This window comes from Calypte anna, chromosome 33 (genome assembly GCF_003957555.1).
Source record: "Calypte anna isolate BGI_N300 chromosome 33, bCalAnn1_v1.p, whole genome shotgun sequence".
NCBI classification, from domain to species: Eukaryota; Metazoa; Chordata; class Aves; order Apodiformes; family Trochilidae; genus Calypte; species Calypte anna.
The window spans coordinates 1,706,479-1,721,121 of NC_044275.1; the positions used below are offsets into that span (position 1 = coordinate 1,706,479).

At 44.6% G+C, this 14,643-nt stretch overlaps 1 protein-coding gene across 8 annotated transcripts; it reads right to left on the reverse strand.

The window, feature by feature from the left end:
• Positions 1-211: 211 nt before the first annotated feature.
• On the reverse strand, positions 212-14,262 carry ATF1 (activating transcription factor 1). 8 transcript variants are annotated; one of them, XM_030468210.1, is made up of 9 exons: positions 14,009-14,262; positions 10,390-10,435; positions 9,279-9,395; positions 7,342-7,470; positions 5,484-5,581; positions 5,196-5,326; positions 4,263-4,442; positions 4,011-4,170; positions 212-3,074 (listed from the first exon to the last, which is right to left on the reverse strand). In XM_030468210.1, the coding sequence occupies exons 3-9, from the start codon at positions 9,390-9,392 to the stop codon at positions 2,930-2,932; spliced, it is 957 nt and encodes a 318-aa protein (XP_030324070.1). In that variant the 5' UTR covers positions 9,393-9,395; positions 10,390-10,435; positions 14,009-14,262; the 3' UTR covers positions 212-2,929. The 8 variants fall into 8 exon arrangements, with proteins under 8 accessions (XP_030324070.1, XP_030324068.1, XP_030324067.1 ...); XM_030468208.1 differs by lacking the exon at positions 10,390-10,435 and having other exon boundaries at positions 212-2,817; positions 2,921-3,074; positions 14,009-14,260; XM_030468207.1 differs by lacking the exon at positions 10,390-10,435 and having other exon boundaries at positions 14,009-14,260.
• Positions 14,263-14,643: the final 381 nt, after the last annotated feature.

Genomic DNA, 14,643 nt, shown 5'->3' on the forward strand with positions numbered 1-14,643 from the left:
TCCAGTAATTATGTTTTAGTAATGACTAAATTTATGCACAAATAACTCAGTTCCCTGCCTGCTGGAAGGACACATCAGATAAAGGATCTCTGGGTGCTGTTTCACAGACTAAATATTTCCTCTTGGCCACCTGAGAGCACAGGCTGGATGCACATCTGCCCAGGAGCACTGCAGAAGTGTGTTAATTAAAAAGAAATCAGGAACATCAGAATGATATTTTGGCGACTTTATTTATCAAGGTCAAAATTTGCAACCATCTAATTGTTTAGACAAATATTTACAGTTCATATAAAGCATGTACTTCTGTTTGGAAATAACCAGCAGAACAGTATTAGGTGCTGCATCTCTTACTCTCATTTTATTCTCTTATCTAGATTTTGAAATAAACCCCAAATAAGTACTTCATGATAAGTGATTACTCAAAGAGCAAACTCAGGTTACTTGTTTAATATTTCCAGGCTGAAAAATAAGCTGCTCTTCCCAAAGCAGTGTGTCAAGAGGATAAAAACTGACTCATGTCAGGTCTGGCAGCACTTACTTTTGTTTCACTTCATACAGAAAGAATTGGCCACCGTGGTTTTACAGTTTTAACACTTGATAGCTTGTGTTGTTTTAATTATTATTATTATTATTCTGTATTTCAAAAGAACCTAAAGGAACAAGAGCACACAGTGAGGTTCAAAACACCACACAGGAGTTACCAGATTAGTTTCAGTGCTGTCAAACCCTCTGACACCTGATGGGAGGCAGAGGTCCAATTTCTGAGGTGCTGAGCATGTTCCAAGGTATTTTTTCTTCCCTAATCATGTAAGGACTTGCTCAGCCTTGCCCATGACTTTTGATGAGCACCAAAAGCACTTGTTTGGACGTGGTGGTGAACACAAACGTGTGGCTGGAAGGGAACAATGATGGGTTATGTCCAGAACCATCAAATACTTAGAAACTTGAGGAAAAAAAAAATAAGATTTTTGTAGCCTACTAACAAGGTGATTGTGGAATGCAGTCTTTCTCCTACCATTTTCAAAGAGCTCTGCTTGCTAAAGAGTCCATTAATTAAAAAATGAGTAAAATAAAATAAAAAATAAAATACTGACTGACCATATGGTAAGCATCAGACACCTAGGGAGTGAGCACACCTTTTAATGTCACTCAGATCCGAGCTAGCACAAGACACACATGGAGCTCTAACACCTCGTGAGAAGCAGAATCCATAGTGCAATTCCCACTGACAGAACTGGAAGCAGGATTCAATCCTAACTATGGAAAAGAATCTTATTTATTATTCATGCAATAAGCACTGCAGACACATCTTGCTATTTCACAGAATCACAGAATGGTTGAGGTTGGTCCAACCTCCTGCTCAAGCAGGGTCACCCAAAGCAGGGTGCCCAGCACCACATCCAGGCAGCTTGGAGCATCTCCAGAAAGGGAGATTCCACACCCAAAAGAGTCCTGATCATGTCAAACATTGAATTTTTCACCTGAAACAAATTAAAATCATATAAACTAGAGTCTCTGATAGCAATCAGATATAATGTGCAGGTATTATTATCTCTGGGGAATAAAAAGCCCTGATTTTTTCTTTTTCCCCCAATACTCTTTAGGATCCTTTTTTTTTTTTTCAAGTTGCCTACAGACATACAAAATTAATTCAAATATCTCCTAAGCCAAAAAGGATTTCATTTGACTTTGTACTATCCATAAAAATATAGGCTTGAAAATCTGGTTCACAAAATATTTCATTTGCTTACTAAAATGAAATATATAAACTGTCAAAATACTCATAGAAACTCAACTGCAGAGTTTGCAAAGATCACAAATTTAGCTACAAAATATAACAACCATCTACCTGTTTCTCAATAGAATATTTTTCTTACAAAGGTACCATTACTTTGCAAAATATCACCTACCTTACAAAATTAATCCAGAAATTTTGCATCACTTTCAGCATGTAAACCATATATTAGAACCTCATTAACCCTTTGGTATACATCTTCCTTTTTTTATCTTTTTATTTCTTCTATTTGGTTTAAATGTTCCAAAGCACAGTAGAATCTCCAGACAGAACAATCAACACATGGCTAATTGGTATAATCAGCACACATTTCAATTACTGATGTTGATCATGCCCAGTCACTAAGAAAAAATGATTGTGAAACCATTCTTCAGGGATATTTGCTCACCATACTTGAAAATTATTGGATTTGTTGATTTCTCTTAAGTCAACACCTTATTTCCTGTGCCTCAGACATTTTCAGGACTATCCCTCTCACTGCTTTCTGCAGATCCCTTCCAAAGTTGATAAACACAGCAAACACTGAAAAAAAAACAAACCACCAACCCAACTTTTAAAACTGTCAGCTGAGAAGGAGTAAACATAATTTATACCTCTAGCAAAGTAGTAGCTTGGTTATCACCTGAACCTGTAAAAAAAAAAAAACACCTTACAGATTCAAATAAAATTATTTACATACAAATAACTGAAAGAAAAAGCAAGGATTGAAAAAAGAGTAAGAAATCAAGAGATACACTGGGTATAAATGTTACTAATAATGTCAGCTATGGCAAGGGTTCCATTTCATCCACATTGGATTTGTAACCTCCATTACCAGAGGGATTTGTAGAAATTTTCAACAGAATTCTCATCACCTGCCTCATGAAACTGTCCAACTCTCCTTCTATTGCAGATGCAATCTTGGCTTTCTCAAGTTTCCAGTTGTGCCAGCAGGAATTTGGGCAAGGTTTTCTTGTTTCCTCTTTGTACTTTGTCACCAACGTGTTGTAAATAAAATCTACATTGTCTTTCAGTTGTGAAATCTAGGTAGAAAAGTTTCAGTTTTTTGACCTTTCATCTAGTTTAAAAAATTCAGTATAAAAAAAAAAAATCCTCTGGAATTTAAGCAGTCCACAAAATGTTTACCTTCTTTTCTTACACACTTTTATGACAGTAAAGATCTTTCAAAGTTTTTAGCTCTTCAATTAGTGTTTTGTTCTGGTTTTCCAGGACTGCAACTCGATTTTCCAGACATTTAACATATTCCTTCTTCTTCCTGCGGCACTCCCGAGCAGCTTCCCTGCAACACACAAACACAATTAATGGTTTACACCGGACCTGAGAGGTTTCTGTTTCACCAGCAGAGAGGAAAGGGCTGGTTTTGCAGTCAGAACAAAACTGAAAAGCACCCTGGAAAGGGCAGGTGGAAAAACAGAATTCCAAACAGGGAGTAACACACATTCAGGACTTTTTCAGCCCAAATCTCTCTGAAATTCAGAGCTCAGCTCAGCCTCTAGCATGAAGCCTGGCTGGTTTGATGACTCTCCTCCTAAGTCCATGTCCATATTTCTTGGGGTTTTAAGCAACAAAAAGTATTTTTCATGCTGCCAGGGGTGAGGGCTGGGGGCTCGAGGCTGGATTTTTCTGTCAAGGAAAAGCTTTGCAGTGTTCAGTCTGCACCAACTAAAACCCCAAAGTTCCCTTGAGTAGGGATGGGACGAGTCCACCCTGGCACCCAAAGGTTTGAAACGTTGGAGCTGGGGCTGAATCTCCCCTGCAGGATCCCTCTTGTCCCCAGCCTCCTCCTTGATCTTCTGTAAATATAACTTCACAGAAGCAGAAATTAAACCCTGCAGGACCTGAGGAGGAGCTTGGCTATTTGTCTATGATTCTCTCCCAATCTAAACTCCAGGAATTCAATCCTGAAATCAGTCCCTAAAACCAAAGCTTAATTTTTCTGCTGCCTGGAAATGCAAAGTTACATTTTGTTTATTTACCTAAACCATCTTTTTCCAAAATTCCACAAATTCAGTAACACACATGGTTTATCTGCAGGGAAAAACCAATCTGCTCTCTTCAAACTGCAGGAGACAGAAGTTTGGGTCAGAATTCTCCCTGGTTTTACTCTCCAGATGCAGGATTATCACCCCGATGGCACCCCCAGCTCATCATGTGTCCTCTGAAGATTTCTTTCAGCAGCTCCACAGCTCCCAGCAGCCCCTCTGCACTCACATACCTGTTCTTCATCAGCCTGATCTCTCGTTTCAGCTGGGGATCATCTGTCTTGCTTGTCTGTGAGGTCAGAGTGACAGGAGATGTCATCACCACAGTCTGAGGAAGGGAGGTGGTGGTTGGGGTGGTTCGGATCTGGTAGGTCTGCATGTCCCCTGATGCAGCTGCAAGAACACAAAGACCCCAAGAGGTGATTTGGGCCACGAGTAAAATCACCCTCAGGTTCCCAGTGAGATTTTCCAAGCTTTTTACTCACTCTGCACCACCACCTGGTTGCTGGGGACGAGGATCTGCTGGCCATCTGATGTCTGAGCATACTGCAGGATGGTTGTCCCAGGCTGAGTGCCACCAGTGTTGGTCATTGTCAGTGTCTGCAGCCCCTGCACTCCATCTGCCCCTGGGCTGGCCAGCTGCAAACCATTGGCAGCAATGGCAACTGGAATAAAAAAGCAACATGGACAGCACTGCTGGGAGCTGTGCCTGACAATGTGCTGATAAAGGTTGTAGATAAAGTTCATCTGTTGTACATCAGTCTGAAAACCTCTTCTCTCCTGTCACCTCCACTCTCAGATCCTGCTGCTGGGTGGAACTGGGGGGAAATGGTGGGATGCTGGAGCAGGGTGGCCTCTGAAAGGAGAGGAGGCACCAGCTCTGTCCCCACTGTGGAAACAGCCTTAAAAAAGGGGAAAAATCCACAGGGGCAAAGGTGGGAGGTGAGACACAGCAGTAGGAACACAGCCCAAGGACAGGGAAGAGGTGCTCCAGGTGGCTTTATTGCTGACAAGCACAAGGAATGCCAGGTGATAAAATCAAAGGCACAATTCCTTTTTTTTTTCTACCTCCCTGATGCCACAGGAAGAGCTTTCCACGTGGCCACAGGGGTATCTGCACTGATCCTACATTTTCAGCTGAATTTAACACTAGAAGGCTGCTCCATTTTTTCATAACAACATCATATGAATGTCTGCTCTTCATGTGCAAACATTAGGATAATGAAGCACCAGCTTAACCTGGGGTCTTTAGATACCTGTCTGTTTCCATGTAATCACAGTACCAGTGTTACTGACTCCTGGATAAATACTCAAACCTTTTGAGCTTCACCTTAGTCAAATATGTAACAAAAAGGAAATCTGTCTTTTTAGAGAAGTTGAAGAAAAAAGTGTGTCCAATTAGGCATGCTGTGACATACTGTACTGTCCAGTGCTTGTCTGGTAGATGGGAGTGGGAACAGACATGGATGTAACAGTGGAGACACCAGGACTCTCCTCATCTCCTTTCCTATCACGGGTGTCTTCAGAAGAAAGATCTTTCAAAATTTTTCTATAAAAAAAAAAAAAAGAGTCTATCAGCTCCAACAAACAACCACGAATTCCTGCAACAAGTGTTACAAGCTGCTGTTCTGAACGACAGCAATCAACACTGGGATTTTTGTGGAGAGCTTTTGGAATTGCCAACATGTGGCAGAGGAAGCACTGACCTGTAAGAGGGACGCCGAGCCAAGATCCCCCGAGCTTTCTGTGAAGAGCCTATGCTGTCTGAGGAATCCTGAGAATCTTCACTCTCAGACAAAGACACCTGAAGAACAAACCCCTGGTGGTTACCTGGTGCACGTGAGCAGAAACACCCAGCAGAAATGACAGAGTCTGTATGAGAGCTAAAGCCACATGGAAACGACACAAACGCAGCTAATTACAGAATTTTCAGGGTTGGAAGGGAATTAATTACAAAGAGAAAGTAAAAATGGAGGAGGTTTTATTTCTAGTTTCAGTCTTATCTGCTGTTTCTAGCAGTTATCAGAGACTGTTGCATTAGGAACAGGTCATAAACAAACAGAACCCTTCCAAAGAAACCAAACGCTCGAGAGATTCTCTCAAACTTATTGATCCCATTAAAAGCTGGAGAAGTTCCCCACCTTGGAGCTAGCTGGAATAAACTGCAGGATTAATCAATCCAGAATGCTTAAAACAGGAAGACGTGTGAAGACACGTGTGAAGACATAGGAATGGTTTATTATTTTCCTTAAAATCATACAAGCTCAGCTAGCTTGGAGCTGGTGAGGTCTGTGACCCACATGTGGGTTTGTGTGAAGAGGAAACAGGAACACCACTTATGTACACAGAAAAAACACATAAAACACTTGAAATCTTGTGTGTGGAAAGAAGAGCAGTGTATTTTGCTGGTCAGAATACAAGAGTCAAGTGAAAATAACATTCAGGGCATTCAGGGAGCAAATACATAGCTTTTTCTCTAATTTTTCTCTTTATTCCACTGTGTCCTCATCCAGTTGGCAAGTGTTATTTTTTCTCTGATGCTCCTTATTAAACACAAGGTAACAAAACATTATCTGGGTGGCAGCAACAAAAAGCCAGGAGGAATGCATGCAGCTCTGGGAAAAGCATTGCTCACTTTACTGCTAGAAACAAAAGGAGCAACCTGCTATCAACATGGGAAGAAAAGCTACTCATGGATTTTCTTTTTTTCCTCCTTTGAGCAACAAGGCCACAAAGTTCATCAATTACAGGGGGAAAAAAAAAGGAAAGAATAAAGTCAGTGGGGAGCCTGCAACTAGAAGAGGGTGATAGGAAAGGGATTAGTGGAGACTCAGGTTAATGACAACCTCCTGAACCAGCTGCTTGGCTGGTTTTAAAGGTGTTTTCTTTTCAGGATCTGATGGTGGAGGAATAATGAGAGCTGGAACCACATCAGGAGTTGCCTTTTCATGGTTTACCAGTTGAATGTCACGTGAACAGATAAGCTCAGGACAAAAGATCAGTGACAAATCCATGCTTTTTAGCACAGCTCCTCCAAGCATTCAGCTGCCAGGGTCACTCCAGTGCCAGGAAGTGAAGTGGTGACAAACTCAAGTGCAAGCTCCCCAGGGCCCCTCTCTGAAGAGATCTGCCCAAAAATCAGATGAACAAGAGACAAGCAGAATGCTGAGGTCCCACAGGAAGGGATTCCAGCATGCAGGAGGTGAGCAAGCAGAAACTCATGCACCATGCTGCAGGTCAACCCTTTTCCTCACTCATTTTTCCTCCTTGGGGTCGTTCTCTGCTCTCCCTGTTTGGGTACTTTAAACACTGATTCCTTGGCTGTTTAGAGCACTGCCTCAGAGTTGTGGTTTTGCCTTTTTACCCAGGGAGGCAACCCCAAAGAGCTGAATTTCAACTCCAAAGGTAACTTTAGCACTACAAATAATTTCAACATCACCAATGAGGGGTCCCCCAAATCCTGCCAGTGGCTGGGGGCCAGGAAGGAGCCAGGCAAGACTTTCCAAGTCTTTTCATGTACAATAAACAGGATTTGGGGTTGTTTAACAGACAATCTGTAGTTACCTGCACTGTTGGCACCTGGGGTGAGTGGATTACAGAAGAGGACTGAGCTGTCTGAATGACCCCCTGGACCTGGACTTGCTCTCCAGGAAGCTGAACAACTGTCAGGGGAGCAGGACCTCTTAGAGACATCTACAACAAACCAGAAAATGAGTAACAGGAGCTTTGGTTCCATTCAGAAACTGCATTCACATGTAGGAAAACTACTGCAGAACATGCATGAGCTGAAGGTTCTTTTCAGTCTTTAATACAGTCACAGAAGGTATCCTTTAAAGATACATTTTTGATAGATATCTGCATTAAAAAAATAAAAATAAAAAGGCTGAAGAGTTACTTCTTGCCTTAGGGTAGGGGGAAATCAAATCTGTAGCCATCTGTGGAAAAGATTAAAGTGCTGCAAGGTGAATGCCTGCAGCTCCAAAGGAACAAGGAAGCAGATTTCAGAATCAGAGTCCACTCAGGGAGCACCATGATGCACACACAGAACCCATTTCTGTGGCATTTTGTTTTTTTAAGTTTTTATTCCATGTCAAGAGTGTCTCAGGCCTGGATAAGCAGAAATCAAAGAGCCTGAGAAGCAGCTTAATTCTTGCTAGAGGTAACAGGAGCTCAGCACCCTAAAATCTAAAAGGATTAGATGATCACCAAGGGTTTAGGACAGCTCAGGGCTGAAGTAATGCAGAAGTAGCATGGATAATGTACATATTTGGTGTTCTTGTTTTATTTTCTTTCTCAAGCAACCACTATCAGGTGAGGGTTCAAGGATTTCCCAGAGAAGGAATCACAACTTTAGTGTAGCAGAAGCCAAACAATTTCCTTGGAAAGCTCAAGGCTTGAAGCAGAGAGTGTGCAAGCTCTGGATGAGGAAGAACAAAGAGCACATTTTTCCAAATAAAAACATGTTTGAAAACTATCAATAAATGTTGTAAAATTAAAAAATTAAAAATCAATTACTACTGCCCCTATATAAAACACTTGTTACTTCCTAACAGATCTGGGTTTTTGTTGAACTCACACCAGCACTTCAAAAATAACTCAAGGTCTAGAGGGAGATGCATAAATAAATACTCAGTGTCCTCACCAAACTTCTTCACTACTTTTATTAATCTGAAATATATGAAAAGATGAAGGGATCATTAAAACTCACACAGCTACCTTTCCATTCATATTACTTGCATTATTTTACAGGTGAATTAACTTAAATTGGCAACTTAATATAAAAAAAATCAGCAAAACAACCTGCAAACAAACAAACAGGATGCTTGCTGATGCCCTAGCCCATCTTTAACTCAATTACCTAAATTTTGCATCAAAATCTACATCCACAGAGGACAAGCTGCAAAACTTTGCAGTTTCCCTGGATGGCTCTGTGGCTACAGGAGCAGATTTACCCAGCAGGATTCTCCCAGGAGCAGAAATCAGGAGGAATTCAGGATACACCTCTGAGAGGCTGCCAGTTTTCCAGCCCTGTGTGATTTGTGACATGAAACACATTCGTTTGGGTTAAAATCCAAGTGTTTCCATGGTGCTGAGCACCCAGAACTACTACAGAAGGAGCTGTAAATGCTTTTTCTGGTAAAAAAAAAACCAAACCACAAGTAGGCTCCTGATTCACTGCTCAGCAGCTCCTGATGAAGATTTCAGAGGATGCAGAACCTGACAGAAAGGCTGGGCTGCATCTCCACATGTTCTCTGCTCTCCATAGTTGGGTATTTAAAACCCATGAACATGAAAATCAATTTCAGTCCTTTGAACACAAGCCCTTTGCTTAACTCTGTGCTGCCCAACAACAAACCAGCTTGGTGCTTTCAACCTCCTTTTGGTTTTGTTTTTTTTTCTCTGTGGGTTTCTAAAACTCAGGAAATAATCCAGTCTGAAGCAGATAACAGGGTGGCTCTGCAGTGCCCTGGGTGTTTGCTGAGATTTGGGCCAGGCTTTACCTGTTGAGCAATATGAGAGAGCTGAGCTGCCTGCAGGGCTGTACCTTGGACAGCTGAGGTTTGGGGAGGGCTCACTGAGGTGTTGCTGCTGCTCTTGGGCACCTCTTCCATCATCAACTGCAAGAAAACAGAATTCAATTAATTTAATTCAGTCTCTGATAAACCCAACCAGCAGAGAAGTTGGAGAAATCCAACCAGCTGCTTCACAGAATCCCCAATTTTCAGCCTTTTAGCCACTTTCTAGTAGGGAAATGCAGAGCATTTGCTCCCTTCCCCTGTAACACCCCCAGCAGCTTCCCAGGGGGACGAGAGGGGAGAGACCCAGAGGGACCCCCAGGAGCCCCCATTTCAGGAGGGGTGACAAGTCCTGTTTCACCCTGACAACACCCAAACCCCAAGTGTCAGCACAGCTCCTACCCCTGCTCAAGCTTCCTGTCAAATCTGCTTCCTGAATTTTCTGGGTTTTGGTGAAAAATAAAGCAGTCAAGTCAGGGGATCTTGGGGAAAAAACAACAACAAACCAGGTGAAGCATGAATACCAGAGAATATCTTGCTCTAAGTCAAAGAGTTCTCCAGAAGTTGTTACTCTCAACCTCTTTTAAAACATCTGAGGGTGCAGGAAAACAAAACGGGGCTTCAAACCCCAGAGTTTGGGACCTGGAGCCCTGCAGAGGTTTCTCCAACCCAGCCACAAACCCTCCTCTCATTGTAAGATCTTATATTTAACTGCTCAGGCTCTCTTGCAGCATCCCCCCACCCCCCTTTCCAATATTGGGGGATTTAGTGCTGGAAAAATGGATGTTTTTAGGTGGGGTGAGTGGGTGGAGCAGCCTGGAGCCTGAAAGGATGATCAGGGAGTGTTCAACACTTTGTCAGAGAAGGTTTGGAGCTGCTGGGAGTTGCTATGAGACTGGAAATGAGGGGTTTTCTGTGGAAATGTGAGTCATTGATTTCTTTTTCTCTGCTGAGATCAAGCAGCACAGAATCCTCTTCCTGAGTCCTTGCTCAGCCCACTGGAGAACTCCCCAAAAAAGAAAAAAAAAAAAAAAGGACTTTATGGAGAGAAGAAACTGAGGGTTTGGGGCTGCATCCTGCAAAGCATGGGACAAATCTGAGCTGAGTTGTGATGCTGCCTCCCAGCACCTCCTGGGTGGGAACTGAAATGAACTCAGACAGGGTTTAAGCAGAAAAAAAAAAAAAAAAAAGGTTTCAGTGCAGAATCAGCAGCTCAGGATCTTGAAGTTATCAAAAAAAATATTAAAAAAGCAGAATTATTGACAAGGATGAGTCAGGGATGAAGCTTTCTTTCCATACCCTCTCATGTAGCTGTGAAGATTTTGGTCAAATGTTAATATTTGGACAAATATTTGACAGAATATTAAAATCTTTTGACAGAATATTAATAGATATTAATATGAGAACTATATTACTTTTGACAGAATATTAATTTTTTTGATATGAGTATATATTAATATAAGAGTATTATATTTGACAGAATATTAAATCTTTATATTAATATATATTAATATAAGAATTCTATTTGACAGAATATTAATATATTCATATTTTATCAAACATTAACCCCACATGTTTGTACCCCTGCAAAGGGAGACACCCCACGTGGCACCACAACCAGGGCTCTGTCACCCTGAAATCCAGCAAAAAATCCATTCCCAGTGCTCCAAAAACCCTCAGTTCATTTGGGGAAAGGTAAAAAATCCACTCCCTGCCTCTTTTTGCTTTTTTTTCCATTCTTGTTCCCCAAAAGACTCAAAACAGCAGCAAAAGAGACTGCAAGAAACACTGAAACTGGGAGATGGAAAAGCAGCAAAATAAAGGAACTGGGGAGAAAGCACCAAGGGTTTTGTGGAGACCAAGAGACAGAATTCCTTCCCAGGAAAATGTCATTTTTCTCCACTTTTTCTGCAGTAGGGAACTTAATATTCAGCCAACACCTCCAAATCTTAGTAAAACAGTATTAATAACAACAAAAAAACAACAAAAAAACAAAATAGCAAAAAAAAAATTTCAGCAAGTGATTTTTTACAAGGTGAAAATTGCCACAACCAGTGAAGAGAAACCAGCTGCAGAGTTTGGGGTGAAAAAAGGGATTTCCACATCAGAGGGTGCTGACAAGAGGGAACCCAGAAAACCAAGTTTGATTAGGCAGGAAATGATCACTCTGCCTGAAAACCAGAGGTTTCTGCTCAGACTGGGGCAGAACGAGGCTTCTGAGCACAAAACCAAAGCCAGGTCTGAAAATTAATTGGATTTAAACAGAAGGATTGTAAAAAAAGGGCTTTTAAACCTCTGAAAAAGCAGCCAGAGCAGCTCCTCCCACTTCAAAACGAGTTCTGGGTCTCTCTTCCTCCTTCCCAGAAAAGGGAAGATCAGGTTTTCCTGTGGGCAATCACCCCACAGCTCCTGCCTGACCCCCTAATCCGGGCTCCTTGGCTTCACCCATGAGCTGCCTGCTGCAAAGAAAACCAAAAAAAAAAGGACAAATAAAAGATATTTTACCAATCCTGATGAACAAGACCCTAAAATGCCAAAGAGAGCCCCGTGGGGTAAAGAGCTGCACAAGGTTTTACCCTTTGGTGTCCCCAAACCCCAAACTTTGCTTCTACCAAGGGCAGGGAAGAGCTGAGCCACTGCTTGGCTGGAGTGAAATGCTCTAAAAAGTCTGAAATTGGGGATTCCCAGCCTCAAAACAGAACCAGGAGGCAAAGAACAGAAAAATGGAATAGAAAATAAAACACAGAAGTGAGCTGTGGTGTGAGAGCACCCCCTGAAAAAAACACAACACAAAAGAAGTTCTGTTTTGCTCCTTTTTCAGCCAGCAAAGGCCTGAGTGGTGTTTCAGGGCTGAAATGTCTCAGGAATTAGTTGATTTATTTTGTTTTTTAAAGACTTCATGATTAAAAAAATCCAACTGTACAGGACACAGAATTTTATTCTCAAATAACAGAGGACAAAAGCCACAGGTAACAGCAACTCCAAACAGTTTGTTGATCATTAATCTGGTGACATTTCTGCATTCCTTACCACCTGGAAGCAAGCTGCCTCCACAAGTCCCAGCAGATCAAACACTATTTATTTTGAAATTAAACACACTTGGGGCAACTTTGGTTTGGTTTGCAGAAAACTGACAGAACTCCCATTTTTATCCCCAGGAATCCAGAGGCCAAGGGCACACAGGGGCCAGAAAGCAAGTGAGGAGAATGGAGTCACAGCACCCAGCTGGAGCTTTGGATCCCAATCTCCAAACACAGACCCCAATTCCTCCTTAAACCTTCAGCAGTGCTTTCCACTCCCTTTCTCCTCCAATCCCTCCCCCTGCCCCAGCCTCCTCTGCTGGAATGAGGCTTTGGGGAGCGTCTGAGCACAGATCCTGTGAGGAAGGGCTGAGGGAGCTGGGGGTGTTGAGGCTGGAGAAGAGGAGGCTCAGGGGAGACCTCATCACTCTCTGCAACTCCCTGAAAGGAGGTTGGAGCCAGGGGGGGGGTCGGGGAGGTATCAGTGGGATAAGAGGGCTCGGACTAAAGAATTTTTTCCTAATATCCAACCTAAACCTCCCCTGGCAGAGCTTCAGCTCTGCCAGGGGAGGTTTAGGTTGGATATTAGGAAAGGATTCTTTGCAGAGAGGGTGACCAGACACTGGAATGCCCAGGGAAGTAGTGGATTCTCCGTGTCTGGAGATCTTTCCAAAGAGCCTGGATGTGGCACTGAGTGCCATGGGCTGGGAACCACGGGGGGAGTGGATCAAGGGTTGGACTTGATGAGCTCTGAGGTCCCTCCCAACCCAAATGGTTCTGGGATTCTGTTCTATGATTCCCATGGCAAAGCTCTGAAGAAATCAGAGCCTGCAGCCTGAAACCGTGGGCAGGGCAGTGACACGAGGGACCTGGAGATCCGTGAGGGGGGAAACACCAAATGAGACGGTTAAAAGTACATTATATTCCATATTATAGGTCTCAATTGCTTTGTCTGGCCCCATATTCACTTTCTCCTTAGTTTAATTCTGAATTTACCGGTTAGGAATACAAATTCATTAACATGTTACAATCAGGTATCACAAGAGCATTTCACATCCAACCAACCCCACGCTCCCTGCCCCGAGTGCTGGAAGAGCCGGCTCAGAAAAAACAAAAATTTACAAAATTTTACGGGGAAATGATCATCAATTTTGGAAAAAAAACCCCAACAAGATTCTTCAGTGCCAACAGCAAGGAACCACTCCGGGGTTTATGGCTCGCTCTAAAGCGACCGCCCCGGGGCTCAGAACCGGCTCAAACCCCGCTCCAAGCCTCTCCCCGAGAGCTCCGCGCTGGAGCCCCAACCCCCCGCGACCCAACCGGGCCCGGGAGGCTCCTCAGGCCCGGAGCTCAGAAGGGTTCGGTTCCCAGGCCCCGCAGCAGCCGCTCCCCAGGCCGCCCCTGCCCGGGAACACCCGGGGGATCCCCGGCAGGGGAAGGGGCGAGGAAGGCCCCGGGCGAAGGGAAGGGTTTGTACCGGGGCTCAGCCATCCCCTCACGGCCCGCTGCGGGGACGGAAGGCGGCGGAGCGCTGCGGGGAGCGGCGCGGCCTGGCCGGGCCTGGTTGAGGCCCCGGGGGCTGCGGGAGCGGCCGGGCCGGGCCCGGCGGGGGCGGGAGGGAAGGGGCGGGCGGGCCGAGGGGGAGGGGGCGGCCTCCCCTGTCCGCCACGGGGCCTCGGGAGCGGCCGCTCTTACCTCAGAGCCCAGCCGGGCCCCGCCGTGGCAGCGCCTGGGGAGAACCGGGGCCGGGGCCGTTCCCGTCTCCGCCTCAGGGAAGCGGCGCCGGCGGCATCGTGAGGACGGCAGCGACCATAGAGTCCCCGCCGAGGCCTCGCCTAGAGAGCCCCACCATAGAGTTCCCGCAGCATAGAGCCCCGCGGGAGGAGGGATAGAGCGGCCGTCCTGGCGCCGCCTCCAACCACGGCTACCATAGAGAGGAAAGGCGGAGAGCGCCGCCGCTGCCGGCCTCCCAGTCCCGTCCCGTCCCGTCTCCCCCCCAAGGCGGGAAGCGGCTCCAGGCGGCTCGGGCGGAAACTGCGGCTCCAGCACTCGAGTTCCGGGCTGGGGGAGCGGAGCTTTAAACGAAATAAAACCCAATAATTTGTTTTTCTTCCTCAATCCGGAGGCGGGTGTGCGCAGCCAGAGGTTAAAACAATTTACGTGGTAGAGAAAGTGCGGTGGGGAGGCGTTAAACCCCCCCGAAAGGCCCTTTCTGCAGAGCAGAGGCCCCGGGGTTGTTCGTTCATCCCCGTTACCGGGGGGAATTTGAGGCATTTTTGGGCTGTTTGACTAAATAAAGGTGAAAAATGCCAAGGGCAAAGGGGGGGTTT